Here is a 21,355-nt window from a genome sequence, read left to right as displayed (position 1 = left end):
AATGCACATTGGAGAAATTATTCCAATGTCAGGCTGCTATTTAGGAACAGGTTCAGGAAATATTCTTGAGCGAGTAGATTCTAGGAGAGAACATTACACACAGAGACACGGAGAAAACATTTCTCCTCATGTGCACATTCTGATCGAGCTTCATTTGAATCGGTCCGTTATCAACCAGTTCACTCGGGAAGTGATGGACAAACGAGAAACAAGTATGAAGCAGTGTCCTTCCACTGCCTGGAAATTGTTCCAACAACACAGTTTGTGTCACTGGTTTTGCTACTGTGTATTAAAAGAAGCCGTCACTCACCCGGTGTGGGGCTGGTAGTGGAGCTGGTTGTAGTTGGTTTCACTGGTTTACTGGTCACTTCTGAAGAACAAAAAACACAATCCAATCAACTGAAGTAGAATATAAAAGCCAGCATTGTGTGATTGATTTGATTGGCTTTGCTGCAAATATGATGTTTAAAATAGTACAATGCGATTCAGATGTCCTCAAGTATCCATTCACTTGCACCCACAATGAAAGACCGACAAGACTAAACTAATGGACGGGCATTGTCGAAAAGGGGAATTTGAGAACAGCGCACTGGTGTGAACGCTTATGCACACAGCATTTCACCTCAGCTCCCACCTCTCATCTACCTTTATTCAAGGAGTAAGAATTTCTTCCATTTCCCTTTGGAATGTACGGTCACAGTGCCTCCCCAAGGTGAAATGATGAATTTCTAATGTGTGTTGAAACAAGGTCACTTGTTTCAGTGAAGAAAACGTAAACATAGAAACTAGAAGCAGGAGTAGGCCATTCGGCCCTTGGAGTCTGCTCATCCATTCATTTTGATCGTGGTGGATCATTTAATTCAATATCCTGATCCCCATTAACCCCATATCCGTTGATCCCTTTCGTCCCAAGAGCTAAAATACTGTGATGCTGGAATTCTGACGTGAAAACAGAAGCTAACTGTAAAAAAGTATGAAGTAATGTCTTTCCACTGCCTGGAACTTGTTTCAACAAAACAGTTTGTGTCACTGGTTTTGCTACTGTGTATCAAAAGAAGCCGTCACTCACCCGGTGTGGGGCTGGGAGTGGAGCTGGTTGTAGTTGGTATCACTGGTTTACTGGTCACTTCTGAAGAACAAGAAACACAATCAAATCAACTGAGGCAGAATATAAAAGCCAGCAGTGTTCCATTGTGTGATTGATTTGATTGGCTTTGCTGCAACTTTGATATTTAAGATAGTACAATGCGATTCAGATGTCCTCAATTATCCATTCACTTGCACCCACAATGAAAGTCCGACAAGACTAAACTAATGGACGGGCATTGTCTAAAAGGGGAATTTGAAAACAGCGCACTGGTGCGAATGCTTATGCACACGGCATTTCACCTCAGCTCCCACCTCTCATCTACCTTCATTCAAGGAGTTAAAATTTCTTCCATTTCCCTTTGGAAAGTACTGTCACAGTGCCTCCCCATGGTGAAATGATGAATTTCTAATACCCGCTGCAACAAGATCATGTTTTTCACGAAATGAAAAGTAAAATACTGTCCTTTCTGGACATCTGATATACAAACAGAAAGTACTGGAAATACTCAGCAGGTGTTGCCAGCCTTGCTGAATAGTTCCAGCACGATCTGTTTTGTATTTCACTTGTTTCCTGCTGCTGTTAATGAAAAGAAGCCGTTATAGACCCGGGGTGGAGCCCGGAGGGGGCCCAGCTGCAGTTGGTTTCACTGTTGTAGTGACCCCTTCTGAAGTAGAAGAAAAAGAATGAAACCAATTCACCACAATATCAATGTTATTGTATTCCTGTCGCGTTTCACCAGAAAACCATCATATTGATTTTGGTGTGAAAGTGATGTTCACAAATCCAATTGATGATTCAAATTTCAGTAAATTTTCAACCATTTCCTTCGGAAAGGAGGTGTGGGCAAGACCGAATAAATGAACTGACACTGAAGCTGCAAATGAGAAAAGCACACCGCTGTGAACAGACTTGCTGGTGAATATTGAAAGGAGACAGCACTAACCTGTTGTAGCAGTTTCCACAGATGTGGTCGTTGTTTCCTGTGTTGTTGTTGTTGGCACTGCAGACAAAGAAATAACTTTCAAAATCACCAAATTCCAATTCCAATTCCTAAGGTGTTGTGAATTTTACAACTTGGATACATTATTGATATGAAGCACAAATCTTGAAGAAACTGGTAATTACAGCGACTCACTTGGTTAAAAGATTGCTTCATTTGCTTTTTGTTTTAAACCCAGTCTGGCATGCGACAAAATGTGCAGATTGTCCATTGGACTCATCTGCCATCCCAGAATTCCTCGATCCCGAATGGAAGCAAGTCATCATTGAAACCGAGGGAGTGTCTAATAGGGAGATTCCAATATTGAAAGAAAATCTCAATTACCTGTTGTCGAAGTAACTGGAGGCACAGTTGTTGTTCCTTTTGTTGCCGTTGTCACTTCTACAGGAAAAGAAAATTATTCAAAACCACTGCATTCTGACTGGAAATCCAGCTGTATTAATAGAGTTCCAGCATTAGGTCATTTAATTCACAATAAGGCATCAAGAATGAGGAACATACTGACTACAGCTACTGACGAGCTCAACTAACTTGGAGAATAAAGGAGCAAAGTTGAACAGGAGAAAGACAAATCCACATTTACAAATTTGTTCTTGTTTCAAAATTATTCTAAGTGACTGAGCGAGAGAAGAAAATGGAAGAATATTAACAATCACACCATGCTGAGGGCAAGATCCATTGATAAGATATGTTATGGAAACTGCTGAGCTTTGACACAGATGCTGCATATTTGCATCAACCTGTAATGCACATTGGAGAAATTATTCCAAAGTCAGGCTGATATTTAGGAACAGGTTCAGGAAATATTGTTGAGCAGTAGATTCTAGGAGAGAACATTACACACAGAGACACAGAGAAAACATTTCTCCTCATGTGCACATTCTGATCGAGCTTCATTTGAATCGGTCCGTTATCAACCAATTCACTCGGGAAGTGATGGACTAACTAGAAACAAGTATGAAGCAGTGTCCTTCCACTGCCTGGAAATTGTTCCAACAAAACAGTTTGTGTCACTGGTTTTGCTACTGTGTATCAAAAGAAGCCGTCACTCACCCGGTGTGGGGCTGGTAGTGGAGCTGGTTGTAGTTGGTTTCACTGGTTTACTGGTCACTTCTGAAGAACAAAAAACACAATCCAATCAACTGAAGTAGAATATAAAAGCCAGCATTGTGTGATTGATTTGATTGGCTTCGCTGCAAATATGATGTTTAAAATAGTACAATGCGATTCAGATGTCCTCAAGTATCCATTCACTTGCACCCACAATGAAAGACCGACAAGACTAAACTAATGGACGGGCATTGTCTAAAAGGGGAATTTGAGAACAGCGCACTGGTGTGAACGCTTATGCACACAGCATTTCACCTCAACTCCCACCTCTCATCTACCTTCATTCAATGAGTAAGTATTTCTTCCATTTCCCTTTGGAAAGTACGGTCACAGTGCCTCCCGAAGGTGAAATGATGAATTTCTAATGTGTGTTGAAACAAGGTCACTTGTTTCAGTGAAGAAAACGTAAACATAGAAACTAGAAGCAGGAGTAGGCCATTCGGCCCTTGGAGCCTGCTCATCCATTCATTTTGATCGTGGCGGATCATTGACTTCAATATCCTGATCCCCCTTAACCCCATATCCGTTGATCCCTTTCGTCCCAAAAGCTAAAATACTGTGATGCTGGAATTCTGACGTGAAAACAGAAACTAACTATAAAAAAGTGTGAAGTAATGTCTTTCCACTGCCTGGAACTTGTTCCAACTAAACAGATGGGTCACTGGTTTTGCTACTGTGTATCAAAAGCAGCTGTCACTCACCCGGTGTGGGGCTGGGAGTGGAGCTGGTTGTAGTTGGTATCACTGGTTTAGTGGTCACTTCTGAAGAACAAGAAACACAATCAAATCAACTGAAGCAGAATATAAAAGCCAGCAGTGTTCCATTGTGTGATTGATTTGATTGGCTTTGCTGCAACTTTGATATTTAAGATAGTACAATGCGATTCAGATGTCCTCAATTCTTCATTCACTTGCACCCACAATGAAAGTCCGACAAGACTCAACTAATGGACGGGCATTGTCTAAAAGGGGAATTTGAGAACAGCGCACTGGTGCGAATGCTTATGCACACGGCATTTCACCTCACCTCCCACCTCTCATCTACCTTCATTCAAGGAGTTGAAATTTCTTCCATTTCCCTTTGGAAAGTACTGTCACAGTGCCTCCCCATGGTGAAATGATGAATTTCTAATACCCGCTGCAACAAGATCATGTTTTTCACGAAATGAAAAGTAAAATACTGTCCTTTCTGGACATCTGATATACAAACAGAAAGTGCTGGAAATACTCAGCAGGTGTTGCCAGCCTTGCTGAATATTTCCAGCATGATCTGTTTTTATTTCACTTGTTTCCTGCTGCTGATCATGAAATTGACACTGAATGTCCGCAATTGTTTTAGGGGGTGGAGCCCGGAGGGGGCCCAGCTGCAGTTGGTTTCACTGTTGTAGTGACCCCTTCTGAAGAAGCAGAAAAAGAATGAAACCAATTCACCACAATGTCAATGCCATTGTATTCCTGTCGCGTTTGACCAGAAAACCATCATATTGATCTTGGTGTGAAAGTGATGTTCACAAATCCAATTGATGATTCAAATTTCAGTAAATCTTCAACCATTTCCTTCGGAAAGGAGGTGTGGGCAAGACCGAATAAATGAACTTACACTGAAGCTGCAAATGAGAAAAGCACACCGCTGTGAACAGACTTGCTGGTGAATATTGAAAGGAGACAGCACTAACCTGTTGTAGCAGTTTCCACAGATGTGGTCGTTGTTTCCTGTGTTGTTGTTGGCACTGCAGACAAAGAAATAACTTTCAAAATCACCAAATTCCAATTCCAATTCCTACGGTGTTGTGAATTTTACAACTGGGATACATTATTGATATGAAGCACAAATCTTGAAGAAATTGGTAATTCCAGCGACTCACTTGGTTAAAAGATTTCTTCATTTGCTTTTTGTTTTAAACCCAGTCTGGCATGCGGAAAAATGTGCAGATTGTCCATTGGACTCATCTGCCATCCCAGAATTCCTCGAACCCGAATGGAAGCAAGTCATCATCGAATCCGAGGGAGTGTCTAATAGGGAGATTCCAATATTGAAGGAAAATCTCAATTACCTGTTGTGGAAGTAACTGGAGGCACAGTTGTTGTTCCTTTTGTTGTAGTTGTCACTTCTACAGGAAAAGAAAATTATTCAAAATCACTGCATTCTGACTGGAAATCCAGCTGTATTAATAGAGTTCCAGCATTGGGCCATTTAATTCACAATAAGGCATCAAGAATGAGGAACATACTGACTACAGCTACTGACAAGCTCAACTAACTTGGAGAATAAAGGAGCAAAGTTGAACAGGAGAAAGACAAATCCACATTTACAAATTTGTTCTTGTTTCAAAATCATTCTAAATGACTGAGCGAGAGAAGAAAATGGAAGAATATTAACAATCACACCATGCTAAGGGGAAGATCCATTGATAAGATATGTTATGGAAACTGATGAACTTTGACACAGATGCTGCATATTTGCATCAACCTGTAATGCACATTGGAGAAATTATTCCAATGTCCGGCTGATATTTTGGAACAGGTTCAGGAAATATTGTTGAGCGAGTAGATTCTAGGAGGGAACAGTACACAGAGACACGGAGAAAACATTTCTCCTCATGTGCTCATTCTGATCGAGCTTCACTTGAATCAGTCCGTTATGAACCAGTTCACTCTGGAAGTTATGGACTAACTAGGAACAAGTATGAAGCAGTGTCCTTCCACTGCCTGGAAATTGTTCCAACAAAACAGTTTGCGTCACTGGTTTTGTTACTGTGTCTCAACAGAAGCCGTCACTTACCCGGTGTGGGGCTGGTATTGGAGCTGGTTGTAGTTGGTTTCACTGTTGTACTGATCATTTCTGAAGAACAAGAAACACAATGAAATACGACATAATGCTAACACTGTTCCACTGCAAGGTTCATTTGATTGGCTTTGCTGCAAACATGCTATTTCGAATAGAACATTGGTGCAGAAAATGTTCGATGAACTCAGCAGATCAGCCAGTATCTCTGGAGAGAAAATGATTTAATATTTCAGACCTAACTGATCTTCCTGCAGGAGGATCTGTGGAAGAATCTTCTCGCAATGAAACACTGATGCAAATTTTCCTGTTCTGCCTGCCACGGGAATCAAAGCGGGCGAGCGGCCGACAATGGAAAGATCCATTGACCTCGGGTGGGATTTTCCAGTTTTGGGACAAGCACCACTGGAAAATCCCGTGCCTTAACTCTCTTTCTCGCCAGAGATGCTGCCTGAGCTGCTGAGCTCATCCAGCATTATCTGTTTCAAATCGAAATTTCCATCATCTGCAGTATTTTGCTTTAATTTAAAATAAAATGTCTGAATTCGGTCGTCTTCAAATATTCAATTACTTCCACGCACACGGAAGATATGGATATTCAGAAGACTCAGGTCGATGCTGCAGCAAATGGACGAATAGGTTGCAAACAAAAAGGTGAAAAGAGAGGAGTGTTTTAGGTGTGGTGGGCGAATCAAATTTATGAATGCTATTTATCACCGGTGCAATAAGAAAGGGGATTTAGTGAAGAAATGCAAAGAGCAAGGCGAAGGCTAAATTTGATGAGACCTCAATCAGTGACGCATCATCTAGACAGCTCAGGGCAGGCAGAGGAGCAAGCTCACCACATGTTTCATGTGAATGAGGCACAAGCAGTGCCTATTTTTAATACAGTCATGGGCGATTGTCAGCAAATCAAGATGGAGGTGGACACAGCTGGCTGTGTTCATAATTAGTGAAAAGATCTACAAGTCAACATTGGACATATTAACCACCCCATCCACACTGTCAATTCACCTGGCCCCAATAACCCCCCCCGCCGCCTTAGCAACTAAAAATCTGACAAACTTGTCAACATACAGAACCTCACTATCGACAAATAACACAAATCTTCCATTGCTTTCACATGGCCTGGCATTACTTCAACGATAAGGTTGGGAACAAAAGGAGAAATGACAACAGACCGATGAACATGGGACATAATTTTTTCAACACCTCTGAAACATGGGTTTCGTAGGTGTTGAAAAAATTGTCCACAGATTCAGATGCCTCTAAACTTTCCATTTTCAACCATAAGGCCAGTGTCTCCTTGACTGAGCTGGTGAACTGACATTGCCTGAAGCTTGAATTTGAGAAAACTGCCCTGGTGTGAACAGACTTACTGATGAGTGTTGAAAGAAGAAATCACTTACCTGGTGTAGATATGCGTTGCGGTTGCGGAGTGACTGCTGCAACAAAAGAAAAAATAAATAAAACTACTGAGTCCCAATTTCAAATCCTACAGCATTGAACAATTCATCAAGTGGTATTGTATTGAGAGCAAAGTACAAAGAATGAGGAAAGGGTTTTTCCTACAATAATAAGAACAACAGTATTTCTCTGTCTCTGTTTATAGGATAAACACAACAATAGTTACACAATTGATTGTGTTTCAACAAAATTATCTCAATCTAATGGACGAAAGAAGAAACGGAAAGAATATGAACAATTACAGGGTCAATGGGATCATTGTTTGACTATATATTCTATTGAAATATGATTCTATTGAAATTTGAAAATACACAAAGTTTCATCATCAACATGAAATGTAAACTTTATATTTTGTGCAATTATCAGAGCATCAATCCAAAAATGTTAAGTAGGATGGCATGGTGGCACCATGGTTAACACTGCTGCCTCAGAGTGCCAGGGACCCGGGTTTGATTCCCGGCTTGGTTCACTGTCTGTGCGAAGTTTACACGTGTCTGCGTGGGTTTCCTCCGAGTGCTCCGGTGTCCTCTCACAGTCCAAAAGTCATGCTGGTTAGCTGCATTGGCCATGCTAAATTCTCCCTCAGTGTATCCGAACAGGTGTCGGAGTGTGGCGACTAGGGGATTTTCACAGTAACTGCATTGCAGTGTTAATGTAAGCCGACTTGTGACACTAATAAATAAACTTAATTGCTGCTAAGCATGTAGAGACTAAGTGAGACAGAGACATTCACAAATGTGAACATAGCTCCTCAGGCACAGACTTTGATCTTGTTTGATTAAAATAGTTACAATTTAAAAGAACTCGCTCTGGAAGGAATGAGCTAAAAAAATTACAAGTATGAATAATGTCCTTCCACTGCCCAGGATCTTGTGCAACAACATGACTGTGCCTTGCTACTGTATATCACAAGAAACCATCAGTCACAGCGGGAGGAGTTGTTATTGGAATTATTTCTAGTCGCTGTCAGTTGATTTGGTAGACTCTTCTACAGAGCTAAAGAGATTCAGAGAAATGTGATTAATTTTATCCTGTTTAAAAGAGGATGGAGTAGGTAGAACAAAATAGATAGTCAGGGATAGGTGGTACCTCAGGAGAGGCTTGACAACGATGTCATGGAACACAAGGACTGTTAATGATAGTGTTAAAAGTGCTAATGGTGGCATAAAGGTAAGAATATCACCCACGCCATCTTTCGATGAGGCACTTCCCAGCTTTCTGGAATTTACATTGAGTTCAGCAACTTCATACCATGGACTCACTCCTTCATATTGACCCTTCTTTAAAAATGCATTTTCCTTTTTCTCCCAAACCCCTAATCCCCACAGGACCATCTCTCACTTGTTCTTGAGTTTTGCTTTCACAGAGGGCTGACCTTTGTTTTGTTATTAACACATTCCGCTATCTTATTTTTATATCACTATCAGCACCTTCTTTAATCTTTAAAACTGTCATTAACACTCCCATAGTCTTGTGTTCAACCATTTACACCCAAAAGGAAGTCTCTATAAGACTAAAATAATGGACTGACATTGCCTGAAAAGTGAATTTGAAAAACATGTGAAGAGACTTGCTGAAAGATATTGAAGGAAGACACCACTTACTCGATTCAGTATGGATAACAATATGGACTGAGGTTGTTTTCGCTCCTGCTGAAGTCGTCACTTCTGAACAGAAAGATTAACGAATATGAAAGTGGCAAGACAACATTTGCATAATCATTTGATTCAAAAAAATCTATTTCAATATACTGGATGAAAGAAAAATATTGCTATTTATAGAGGCAGAGTGGGTTTTCCATAGAACCTGCTGAATTTAATGAGAGGACCTGAGCGCAATGTTTCTCCCTGTCCCCACCAGAGATAGCCAGTCAGCCAGTTGGAGAGACAAGCTACAGATGAGCTTTAGACCTTCACACCAGACATTGGCAGAGAACAGCACTCAATGAGACTGGATATAATGGGGAAGGGAGGGAAATTGGGAGGGTCATGGTGTGGGGAGCGGGGAAGGAGGGGAGATCCCAGTGAGAGGACGATCGTAGTCTGGTGCCAGGGATGTTGGAGGAGGCCAGTAAGAGCAGGTTGGATAGCAAAATCAAAGTCCAGAGTTGGGGAATATTGGTGTGTTGAGGAGGGGTGGGGGAAGGGGCTGCTGCCGAGGAGAAGAAGATCGGTCTTGAGCCAGGAAAGACTGGAAAGGGCAAAGATAAGCTAATTGGAGTATGGGGCCAGGGTACCTTGATGAAGCAAATTCCTGGGAGATCAAAGGTCATAGGGAAACCAGAGGCAGGATTTAGGGAGATTAGAAGAGTCGTTATAGAGGGATTGGAAATGGAGAGTAGAGACATTATTCTGGAGATCAGAAATGTGGGGCTTTCTGGTCAGGGGGTGTTGGTACAGATAAGCTGTATCCAGCAGGTTAGTGGAAATGTAGGTGGAATTCAAGTACGTGCAACATGAATGGGGATTTGCCTCAAGAGATAGGTGAGGAGTTGAATTTGTAACTGTTGAATTTCAAAAAGAAGCAAAAGGAAGATGTGCTTAAAGTAATAGCCATGAAGACAAGAAACATTTTTTACATTTTGGGAAAGCTAACTTCCAAAGAAGGTTGAGAATAATGGATTTGAAGATGAAAGAGAAAAGAATACTTAAGGAAAGATTGAAACATGTATTGGGAGGAGCGGTGATGTGATATCTTGAAGAGTGTGCTGTGCCAGGGCAGACCTGTGAAGCAAGCAGCCTGTAGCTCCCCTGGAAAAGTGTCTGTTTGTTCCAGAAAGCAAGGTTTTGTTACAAGCCTTTGATTTCCACTATTAATTGAGAGGAAGAGAGAAGCTCTATGAAGTACCTCTACTATAGAAACAGTGGATGACTTGGGGTAATAGCATTGCAATTTTTATAGATGAAGTATCGATAGGGACTGTTGCCTGGAAAAGGGTGCTCATGTGTGAGTCTAGCTAAGTAGACGACATGGTTGGGCGGCACAGTGGCACACGCTGCCTCAGAGCCAGGACCCGCGTTCGATTCCTGGCTTGGGTCACTGTCTGTGTGGAGTTTGCACGTTCTCCCCATGTCTGCGTGGGTTTCCTCTGGATACTCTGGTTTCCTCCCACAGTCCAAAAGAAATGCTGGTTAGGTGCATTAGCCATGCTAAATTCTCGCTCAGTGTACCCGAACAGGTGCCAGAGTGTGGTGACTAGGGGATCTTCACAGTAACTTCATTGCAGTTTTAATGTAAGTCTAACTTGTGACAAATAAATAAACTTTAAACCTTTAAACTTAAAATATAAATATTTTGGGAATGTTGTATGACTCACTATATCTCTGTAATTGTAATTTTGTATGTTTAGTTTTCTTTTCTTTTGTTAACAAATATTTTAATTTAATTTTTAAAATCTCCAAAAGTGGTATTGGAATCTTTTCTGATGACATCAGTACATATAGGCCGGAACTCTACCACCTCGCCTGCCACAGAATCGGCGCAGGCGAGAGTCCAACAACAGAAATCTCCATTAACTTCAGGCAGGAATTTCGGGTCTTTCCCGAACAAGGTCGTAAAATCCCACCCAAACTTTCTCTTCATAAAATACAAACAACAAATTGTTGTGATAGCTTGATCAAGTTTCCCTTTGGGATTTGGTCAGCCCAGCAATTGGCACCTGCCATATCATAACGCATTCAAACAGCTGTTTTCAACCTGGTCAGTCTAGAAGAAATAGTCTAAATGTTCACAACTGTGAAGTAATCAATTCCCTTGTCAGGAAACACAATGACGTTTGTCATTTGTCTTGCTGTTGTGTATGGAAAGACACCATCACTCACCTGGTGTGGAGCCAATAGTGGACTGGGTTGTAGTTGGCTTCACTGTTGCAGTGATCCGTTCTGAAGAACAAGAAGAACAGTCAAAACCACTGAACTCCAATTTCAAATCCCACAGTATTGAGCACTCCAGCGGGAGGCTATTTGATTAATACCAGAGTACAGAGGACAAGGAACAGGTTGTATTTTACGATAGCAATATCAAAGAGATTATCAGCAAAAACAAGGCAAAAACATTTCCATAATTGGTTACTGTTCAAAGGAACTATTTCAAGCTTCTGGACCAAAGAAGAAAATTTAAAAACTATTAACGATACAACATCAAGACGATTATCCTTTGACAAGATATGATAATAATTCAATAGGAATTTAAAATTATACAGTTCATCACCATCAACCTCAAATACAAACTTTACATTTCACTTAAATGTCAGGTCATTATTTCAAAAATGTTCAGTCAACGTTGGGACACAAGTAGAGTCTAATCTAGACAGAGGTGTAACAAATATGAACATAAAATAACGAGGGGCATAGATCAGCTAGCTAGTCAACATCTTTTCCCAAAGGTAGGTGAGTCTAAAACTAGAGGGCATAGGTTTAAGGTAAGAGGGGAGAGATATAAAAGGATCCAGAGGGGCACTTTTTTCACACAGAGGGTGGTGAGTGTCTGGAACAAGAGGTAGTAGTTGAGGCAGATACAATTTTGTCTTTTAAAAAGCATTTATACAGTTACATGGGTAAGGTGGGTTTTGAGGTGTATGGGCCAAACACGGGCAATTGGGACTAGTTTAGTGGTTTAAAAAAAGGCAACATAGATAAGTTAGGCCGAAGGGCCTGTTTCCATGTTGTAAACCTCTATGACTCTATGACAACATTTCTCTTCATGCTCACACTCTGATCGAGTTTTATTCAAGTAGATAATTTTTGAGCAGTTCACTGTTGAAGGTTTGGGCCAACTGCCTTAACCATCTGCACCTCTGCTCTGCCATTCACACATTCTGATCACTGAATGGACATTTTTAGTACCTCTTTCAGCCTTCTCCTTCCTCATTTACATTCCCTTTGTCCCATTACGCCCCCCTCCCCCAACCCCTCCCACCGCCCTGATAGTATAAATCTTTTCTGATTTTCTTTGCTCTTAGCTCTGGCGAAGGGTCATCCAGACTCGAAAGGTCGGCTCCATTCTCTCTCCACAGATGCTGTGAGATCTGCTGAGATTTTCCAGCATTTTCTGTCTTTGTGTGGGCTAAATATCTACTTGGAGTGAAATAATGTCCTTCCACAGTCTGGGAGCTGTTGAAACAAGATGGCTTCTGTCATTGGTCTTCCTGCTGCATATCAAAAGAAGCATTGCTCACCTGACGTGGGGGCAGTGGTGGACCTGGTTGTAGTTGATTTCAATGTTGAAGTGGCCCCTTCTGAAGGACAAGAACAATAACATGAACTCGAACTAGAACATTTAATTATTCCAGTGGATTTTCACCTGAAGACTATTCCTTTGGTTTTACTTCAAATGCAACATTCACAAAACTATCTGTAGGTTTAGATGTCTTTAACTTTTTCAACCATTTCTGCTTAAGTCTACAAGACTGGATTGGATTGACATTGCCTGAATTTGAGAAACATGTGAACAGACTTCCTGGTGACTATTGAAAGAAAACATCACTTACTTTTTGTAGTCGTTTCAGAGATGACAGCTCTGCTAGTTGCTTTTGGAGTAGTTATCTCTTCTGAACAAAAAGGAAATAATTCACAATCATTACCGAAAATCTAAATTATGCAGAATTGAGAGTTTCCCAAGTAGATTATATCGATATTACTAAAATACAGTGAATGAGGAAAATTCTTCTTTAATGACTGTGGTGAACCATTGTTGGTTCCCACCAGGTAGTGCTGAGCCATGGTCTGGCCAGTACTATGAGTCTGTAGATATGTTACTGTTGGGGTTAGGGTTGGGCTGTTCTACCTGTTAATATAGTCCTATGGTACACCCCAGTTGGCTCCGCCTCCTGGGAGAGGTATAAAGGTCACTGCTCTGCCTGGTGACCCTTTAGTCTGGGATCGAATACTGTATATAGTAGCTGTTATTGTTGGCAATAAAAGCCTTTATTTCCCGAGTACATCCCGCCTCTCGTGTGTTATATTGCGCATCAATGACCACAAGAACTAGACCCCTTTTCTTCACAAATAGACAAGTAAAAACTACCAACAAGAAACACTTTCAATCGTAAACATTTCCCTTTGAAAAGAAAGGGCTGATTATTTACAAGTGAAGGAATGGACTTCTTGCCCGTGGGAGTTGTTGAAACAAGTTGATTTATTTGTTTTGCTGCTACCAAACAAAGCCACCACTCACCTGATGTAGGGCTAGTAGTGGGTGGGGTTGTAGTCGGCTTCACTGTGGTAGTAATCCCTTTCAAAGAACAAGGAATATAAAAGGTAAACACCACAATACAACCAAAAATACCAAATTATTTTTGCTGACTCCCACCATTTGGTGTTCTAATTTCATTTTTGCAAATGTGATGTTGAAACCCTCTCTGCAGATTCAGATGTCCTTAAATTCTCAGCTGGAAACAAAGTGTCGAGATAATTTTGCAAATGTATTCAGTGCCTGAAAGCTGGGTTTGGGGAAAGGACATGGGTGGCAAAGGCAGTCTTTGCATAAGTGGCTGTACTTCAGGAGTACTATTTCAAAAGACTGGAGAGAGATTAAGGAAATTTGGCCTGTCCACTGCAACTCTCACCAACTTTTACAGATGCACCATAGAAAGCATTCTTTCTGGTTGTACCACAGCTTGGTATGGTTCTTGCAATGTCCAAGACTGCAAAAAACTACTAAGGGTTGAGAACATAACCCAGTCCATCACGCAAAACAGCTTCCCATCCATTTACTCTGTCTACACTGCCTCGGAAAAGCAGCCAGCATTATCAAGGACCCCATGCTGCCCGGACATACTCTCTTCCAACTTCTTTCGTCGGGAAAAAGATACAAAAGTCTGAGATCACATGCCAACTGACTCAAAAACAGCTTCTTCCCTGCTGCCATCAGAGTTTTGAATGCACCTACCTTATATTAAGCTGATCTTTCTCTACACCCTAGCTATGACTGTAACACTACATTCTGCACTCTCTCCTTTCCTTCTCCCCTATGTACTCAATGAACAGTATGCTTTGTCTGTATAGCGCACAAGAAGCAATACTTTTCACTGTATCCCAATACATGTGACAATAATAAATCAAATCAAACAAGAAAAGGGGAGAATATAAACAATCGTACCATGATGCAAGAAGCATCCTTTGACAAGACATGTTAATGAATGTATGGCAACTTCAAAAAAAATCCAGGGTATCACCATCAACATGCAGTGCAAATTTTCCATTTGATTCAAGCGTCAGGCCACTCTTTAAAAAAAGGTTCAGTAAAGGTTGGTGAGCAAGTTGATACTGGGAGAGACCGATGCATACCCAAACATGGATACGACATTCCCCTTCAACTCCTATCGAGTTTCATTCAGTTGGGTCACTTGTCAACCAATTCCCTCTACAATTTATGGATTAAATGCCTAAAGTTGTCAAAACAACACAGTTTGTGTCACTGGTTTTGCTACTGCGTATCAAGAAAAGCCGTCACTCACCCGGTGTGGGGCTGGTAGTGGAGCTGGTTGTAGTTGGTATCACTGGTTTAGTGGTCACTTCTGAAGAACAAGAAACACAATCAAATCCACTATATAATAACCTAAAGAATAGAAGTGTTCTACTGGCAGTCTACTTTATTGTTTTTGATGCAAATATGATGTTTTAAAAAACTACCTGGAGATTCAGATGTTTTAAAAATCCAACACTTCCAAACAAAAGGAAGGGATCTACAAGACTGAGCTAATGACATTGCCTCAAAGGTGGACTTGAGAACAGTGCTCAAGAGAGATCATTCAGGCACTATGATTTCTCCTCAGCAACCTCTGATCAATCTACCTTCATTCAAATGGTGAAAAACCCATCCATTTCCCTTGACTGGGAAAACAAGGTCTGAGAATCTACAAATGCTGAAGTAATGGATTTCCAGAGAGTGCTCAAACAACGTGGTTCACTTGTTTTGCTACTATTTATCACAAGAAGCCTTTACTCACCTGGTGTGGAGCTAGTCGTGGACTCCATTGTCGATGATTTCACTGTTGTAGTGATCCCTCCTGGAGTGGAAGAAGAAAAATAATGAAAACCAACTTCACCACAACATAAGAACCATAGTACTCCTGTGTAGTTAGACCATAAAACCACTGCATTGACCTAGCTGCAAATGGGATGGTTACAAAATTAATGACAGATTCAGGTTTTTAGTAAATTTGCAACCATTTCCATCCAAAAGGGAGTGTACAAAAGACTGAATGAATTGTATTGGAACAAAATGAAACACTGGTGCGAATTTTCCTGTTCCGCCTGCCACGGGAATCAACGCGGGCGAGCGGCCGACAATGGAAAGATCCATTGACCTCGGGTGGGATTTTCCAGTTTCGGGACAAGCACCACCGGAAAATCCCGTGCCTTAACTCTCTTTCTCGCCACAGATGCTGCCTGAGCTGCTGAGCTCATCCAGCATTATCTGTTTCAAATCGAAATTTCCTTCATCTGCAGTATTTTGCTTTAATTTAAAATAAAATGTCTGAATTCGGTCGTCTTCAAATATTCAATTACTTCCACGCACACGGAAGATATGGATATTCAGAAGACTCAGGTCGATGCTGCAGCAAATGGACGAATAGGTTGCAAACAAAAAGGTGAAAAGAGAGGAGTGTTTTAGGTGTGGTGGGCGAATCAAATTTATGAATGCTATTTATCACCGGTGCAATAAGAAAGGGGATTTAGTGAAGAAATGCAAAGAGATAGCCAGTCAGCCAGTTGGAGAGACAGGCTACAGATGAGCTTTAGCCCTTCACACCAGACATTGGCGGAGAACAGCACTCAATGAGACTGGATATAATGGGGAAGGGAGGGAAATTGGGAGGGTCATGGTGTGGGGAGCGGGGAAGGAGGGGAGATCCCAGTGAGAGGACGATCGTAGTCTGGTGCCAGGGATGTTGGAGGAGGCCAGTAAGAGCAGGTTGGATAGCAAAATCAAAGTCCAGAGTTGGGGAATATTGGTGTGTTGAGGAGGGGAGGGGGGTGCTGCCGAGGAGAAGAAGATCGGTCTTGAGCCAGGAAAGACTGGAAAGGGCAAAGATAAGCTAATTGGAGTATGGGGTCAGGGTACCTTGATGAAGCAAATTCCTGGGAGTTCAAAGGTCATAGGGAAACCAGAGGCAGGATTTAGGGAGATTAGAAGAGTCGTTATAGAGGGATTGGAAATGGAGAGTAGAGACATTATTCTGGAAATCAGAAATGTGGGGCTTTCTGGTCAGGGGGTGTTGGTACAGATAAGCTGTATCCAGCAGGTTAGTGGAAATGTAGGTGGAATTCAAGTACGTGCAACATGAATGGGGATTTGCCTCAAGAGATAGGTGAGGAGTTGAATTTGTAACTGTTGAATTTCAAAAAGAAGCAAAAGGAAGATGTGCTTAAAGTAATAGCCATGAAGACAAGAAACATTTTTTACATTTTGGGAAAGCTAACTTCCAAAGAAGGTTGAGAATAATGGATTTGAAGATGAAAGAGAAAAGAATACTTAAGGAAAGATTGAAACATGTATTGGGAGGAGCGGTGATGTGATATCTTGAAGAGTGTGCTGTGCCAGGGCAGACCTGTGAAGCAAGCAGCCTGTAGCTCCCCTGGAAAAGTGTCTGTTTGTTCCAGAAAGCAAGGTTTTGTTACAAGCCTTTGATTTCCACTATTAATTGAGAGGAAGAGAGAAGCTCTATGAAGTACCTCTACTATAGAAACAGTGGATGACTTGGGGTAATAGCATTGCAATTTTTATAGATGAAGTATCGATAGGGACTGTTGCCTGGAAAAGGGTGCTCATGTGTGAGTCTAGCTAAGTAGACGACATGGTTGGGCGGCACAGTGGCACACGCTGCCTCACAGAGCCAGGACCCGGGTTCGATTCCTGGCTTGGGTCACTGTCTGTGTGGAGTTTGCACGTTCTCCCCATGTCTGCGTGGGTTTCCTCTGGATACTCTGGTTTCCTCCCACAGTCCAAAAGAAATGCTGGTTAGGTGCATTAGCCATGCTAAATTCTCGCTCAGTGTACCCGAACAGGTGCCAGAGTGTGGTGACTAGGGGATCTTCACAGTAACTTCATTGCAGTTTTAATGTAAATCTACTTGTGACAAATAAATAAACTTTAAACCTTTAAACTTAAAATATCAATATTTTGGGCAATGTTGTATGACTGACTATATCTCTGTAACTGTAATTTTGTATGTTTAGTTTTCTTTTCTTTTGTTAACAAATATTTTAATTTAATTTTTAAAATCTCCAAAAGTGGAATTGGAATCTTTTCTGATGACATCAGTACATATAGGCCGGAACTCTACCACCTCGCCTGCCACAGAATCGGCGCAGGCGAGAGTCCAACAACAGAAATCTCCATTAACTTCAGGCAGGAATTTCGGGTCTTTCCCGAACAAGGTCGTAAAATCCCACCCAAACTTTCTCTTCATAAAATACAAACAACAAATTGTTGTGATAGCCTAATCAAGTTTCCCTTTGGGATTTGGTCAGCCCAGCAATTGGCACCTGCCATATCATAACGCATTCAAACAGCTGTTTTCAACCTGGTCAGTCTAGAAGAAATAGTCTAAATGTTCACAACTGTGAAGTAATCAATTCCCTTGTCAGGAAACACAATGACGTTTGTCATTTGTCTTGCTGTTGTGTATGGAAAGACACCATCACTCACCTGGTGTGGAGCCAATAGTGGACTGGGTTGTAGTTGGCTTCACTGTTGCAGTGATCCGTTCTGAAGAACAAGAAGAACAGTCAAAACCACTGAACTCCAATTTCAGATCCCACAGTATTGAGCACTCCAGCGGGAGGCTATTTGATTAATACCAGAGTACAGAGGACAAGGAACAGGTTGTATTTTACGATAGCAATATCAAAGAGATTATCAGCAAAAACAAGGCAAAAACATTTCCATAATTGGTTACTGTTCAAAGGAACTATTTCAAGCTTCTGGACCAAAGAAGAAAATAAAAAAATTATTAACGATACAACATCAAGACGATTATCCTTTGACAAGATATGATAATAATTCAATAGGAATTTAAAATTATACAGTTCATCACCATCAACCTCAAATACAAACTTTACATTTCACTTAAATGTCAGGTCATTATTTCAAAAATGTTCAGTCAACGTTGGGACACAAGTAGAGTCTAATCTAGACAGAGGTGTAACAAATATGAACATAAAATAACGGGGGGCATAAATCAGCTAGATAGTCAACATCTTTTCCCAATCGTAGGTGAGTCTAAAACTAGAGGGCATAGGTTTAAGGTGAGAGGGGAGAGATATAAAAGGATCCAGAGGGGCACTTTTTTCACACAGAGGGTGGTGAGTGTCTGGAACAAGAGGTAGTAGTTGAGGCAGGTACAATTTTGTCTTTTAAAAAGCATTTATACAGTTACATGGGTAAGGTGGGTTTTGAGGTGTATGGGCCAAACGCGGGCAATTGGGACTAGTTTAGTGGTTTAAAAAAAGGCAACATAGATAAGTTAGGCCGAAGGGCCTGTTTCCATGTTGTAAATCTCTATGACTCTATGACAACATTTCTCTTCATGCTCACACTCTGATCGAGTTTTATTCAAGTAGATAATTTTTGACCAGTTCACTGTTGAAGGTTTGGGCCAACTGCCTTAACCATCTGCACCCCTGCTCTGCCATTCACACATTCTGATCACTGAATGGACACTTTTAGTACCTCTTTCAGCCTTCTCCTTCCTCATTTACATTCCCTTTGTCCCATTACGCCCCCCTCCCCCAACCCCCCCCCACCGCCCTGATAGTATAAATCTTTTCTGATTTTCTTTGCTCTTAGCTCTGGCGAAGGGTCATCCAGACTCGAAAGGTCGGCTCCATTCTCTCTCCACAGATGCTGTGAGATCTGCTGAGACTTTCCAGCATTTTCTGTCTTTGTGTGGGCTAAATATCTACTTGGAGTGAAATAATGTCCTTCCACAGTCAGGGAGCTGTTGAAACAAGATGGCTTCTGTCATTGGTCTTCCTGCTGCATATCAAAAGAAGCATTGCTCACCTGACGTGGGGGCAGTGGTGGACCTGGTTGTAGTTGATTTCAATGTTGAAGTGGCCCCTTCTGAAGGACAAGAACAATAACATGAACTCGAACTAGAACATTTAATTATTCCAGTGGATTTTCACCTGAAGACTATTCCTTTGGTTTTACTTCAAATGCAACATTCACAAAACTATCTGTAGGTTTAGATGTCTTTAACTTTTTCAACCATTTCTGCTTAAGTCTACAAGACTGGATTGGATTGACATTGCCTGAATTTGAGAAACATGTGAACAGACTTCCTGGTGACTATTGAAAGAAAACATCACTTACTTTTTGTAGTCGTTTCAGTGATGACAGCTCTGCTAGTTGCTTTTGGAGTAGTTATCTCTTCTGAACAAAAAGGAAATAATTCACAATCATTACCGAAAATCTAAATTATGCAGAATTAAGAAAGTTTCCCAAGTAGATTATATCGATATTACTAAAATACAGTGAATGAGGAAAATTCTTCTTTAATGACCACAAGAACTAGACCCCTTTTCTTCACAAATAGACAAGTAAAAACTACCAACAAGAAACACTCTTTCAATCGTAAACATTTCCCTTTGAAAGGGACAGTTTGCAGTTGGTGACCAGTGGCGTGCTGCAGGGATCGGTGCTGGGGCCTCAATTGTTTACCATTTACATAGATGATCTGGAGGAGGGGAACTGAATCTAGGGTATTCAAGTTTGCTGATGACACGAAGGTGAGTGGGAAAGCGAATTGCGTGGAGGACGCGGAAAGTCTGCAGAGAGATTTGGATAGGCTGAGCGAGTGGGCGAGGATCTGGCAGATGGAATATAACGTTAGCAAATGTGAGGTTATCCACATTGGAAGAAATAATAGTAAATTGGAATATTATTTAAATGGAGAAAAATTGCATTGTGCGACTGTGCAGAGGGACCTGGGGGTCCTTGTGCACGAATCGCAAAAACTCAGTCTGCAGGTGCAGCAGGTGATCAAGAAGGCGAATGGAACGTTGGCCTTTATCGCGAGGGGATAGAATATAAAAGCAGGGAGGTCTTGCTGCAACTGTACAAGGCACTGGTGAGGCCGCAACTGGAGTATTGTGTGCAGTTTTGGTCCCCTTATTTGCGAAAGGATATATTGGCCTTGGAGGGAGTGCAGAGAAGGTTCACCAGGTTGATACCGGAGATGAGGGGTGTAGCTTATGAGGAGAGATTAAACAGATTGGGTCTGTACTCGTTGGAGTTTAGAAGGATGAGGGGTGATCTTATAGAGACATATAAGACAATGAAGGGGCTGGATAGGGTAGAGGTGGAGAGATTCTTTCCACTTAGAAGGGAAACCAGAACTAGAGGGCACAGCCTCAAAATAAGGGGGGGCCGGTTCAGAACAGAGTTGAGGGGGAACTTCTTCTCTCAGAGGGTAGTGAATCTCTGGAATTCTCTGCCCATTGAAGTGGTGGAGGCTTCCTCGTTGAATATGTTAAAATCACGGGTAGATAGTTTTCTGATCGATAAGGGAATTAGGGGATATGGGGCGCAGGCGGGTAAGTGGAACTGATTCGCTTCAGATCAGCCATGATCTTGTTGAATGGCGGGGCAGGCTCGAAGGGCCAGATGGCCTACTCCTGCTCCTATTCCTTATGTTCTTATGTAAAAGAAAGGGCTGATTATTTACAAGAAGTGAAGGAATGGACTTCTTGCCCGTGGGAGTTGTTGAAACAAGTTGATTTATTTGTTTTGCTGCTACCAAACAAAGCCACCACTCACCTGATGTAGGGCTAGTAGTGGGTGGGGTTGTAGTCGGCTTCACTGTGGTAGTAATCCCTTTCAAAGAACAAGGAATATAAAAGGTAAACACCACAATACAACCAAAAATACCAAATTATTTTTACTGACTCCCACCA

The 21,355-nt window shown here is 41.5% G+C and overlaps 1 protein-coding gene across 1 annotated transcript in view; it reads right to left on the bottom strand.

Annotated features, from left to right (window-relative positions):
• Positions 1–302: 302 nt before the first annotated feature.
• Positions 303–21,355, bottom strand: part of LOC144507482 (mucin-6-like) — a 119,899-nt gene continuing 98,846 nt past the window's right edge. Inside the window, exons 37-57 of the mRNA XM_078234607.1 lie at positions 21,219–21,275; positions 19,773–19,832; positions 19,461–19,520; positions 18,105–18,164; positions 15,400–15,459; positions 14,908–14,967; positions 13,626–13,682; positions 12,940–12,999; positions 12,628–12,687; positions 11,273–11,332; positions 9,056–9,118; positions 7,394–7,429; positions 5,982–6,041; positions 5,254–5,310; positions 4,876–4,929; positions 3,902–3,961; positions 3,144–3,203; positions 2,415–2,471; positions 2,034–2,090; positions 1,070–1,129; positions 303–370 (exon numbers count right to left, since the gene is read on the bottom strand). Of these exons, the coding sequence (XP_078090733.1) occupies positions 303–370; positions 1,070–1,129; positions 2,034–2,090; positions 2,415–2,471; positions 3,144–3,203; positions 3,902–3,961; positions 4,876–4,929; positions 5,254–5,310; positions 5,982–6,041; positions 7,394–7,429; positions 9,056–9,118; positions 11,273–11,332; positions 12,628–12,687; positions 12,940–12,999; positions 13,626–13,682; positions 14,908–14,967; positions 15,400–15,459; positions 18,105–18,164; positions 19,461–19,520; positions 19,773–19,832; positions 21,219–21,275 (1,226 nt within the window). The remainder of the gene's footprint in view (positions 371–1,069; positions 1,130–2,033; positions 2,091–2,414; positions 2,472–3,143; positions 3,204–3,901; positions 3,962–4,875; positions 4,930–5,253; positions 5,311–5,981; positions 6,042–7,393; positions 7,430–9,055; positions 9,119–11,272; positions 11,333–12,627; positions 12,688–12,939; positions 13,000–13,625; positions 13,683–14,907; positions 14,968–15,399; positions 15,460–18,104; positions 18,165–19,460; positions 19,521–19,772; positions 19,833–21,218; positions 21,276–21,355) is intronic.

Source organism: Mustelus asterias, chromosome 19 (genome assembly GCF_964213995.1).
Source record: "Mustelus asterias chromosome 19, sMusAst1.hap1.1, whole genome shotgun sequence".
Lineage (NCBI taxonomy): Eukaryota > Metazoa > Chordata > Chondrichthyes > Carcharhiniformes > Triakidae > Mustelus > Mustelus asterias.
Note: the sequence above shows the minus strand (reverse complement) of the source record. Positions and strands in the feature narration are given on the sequence as shown.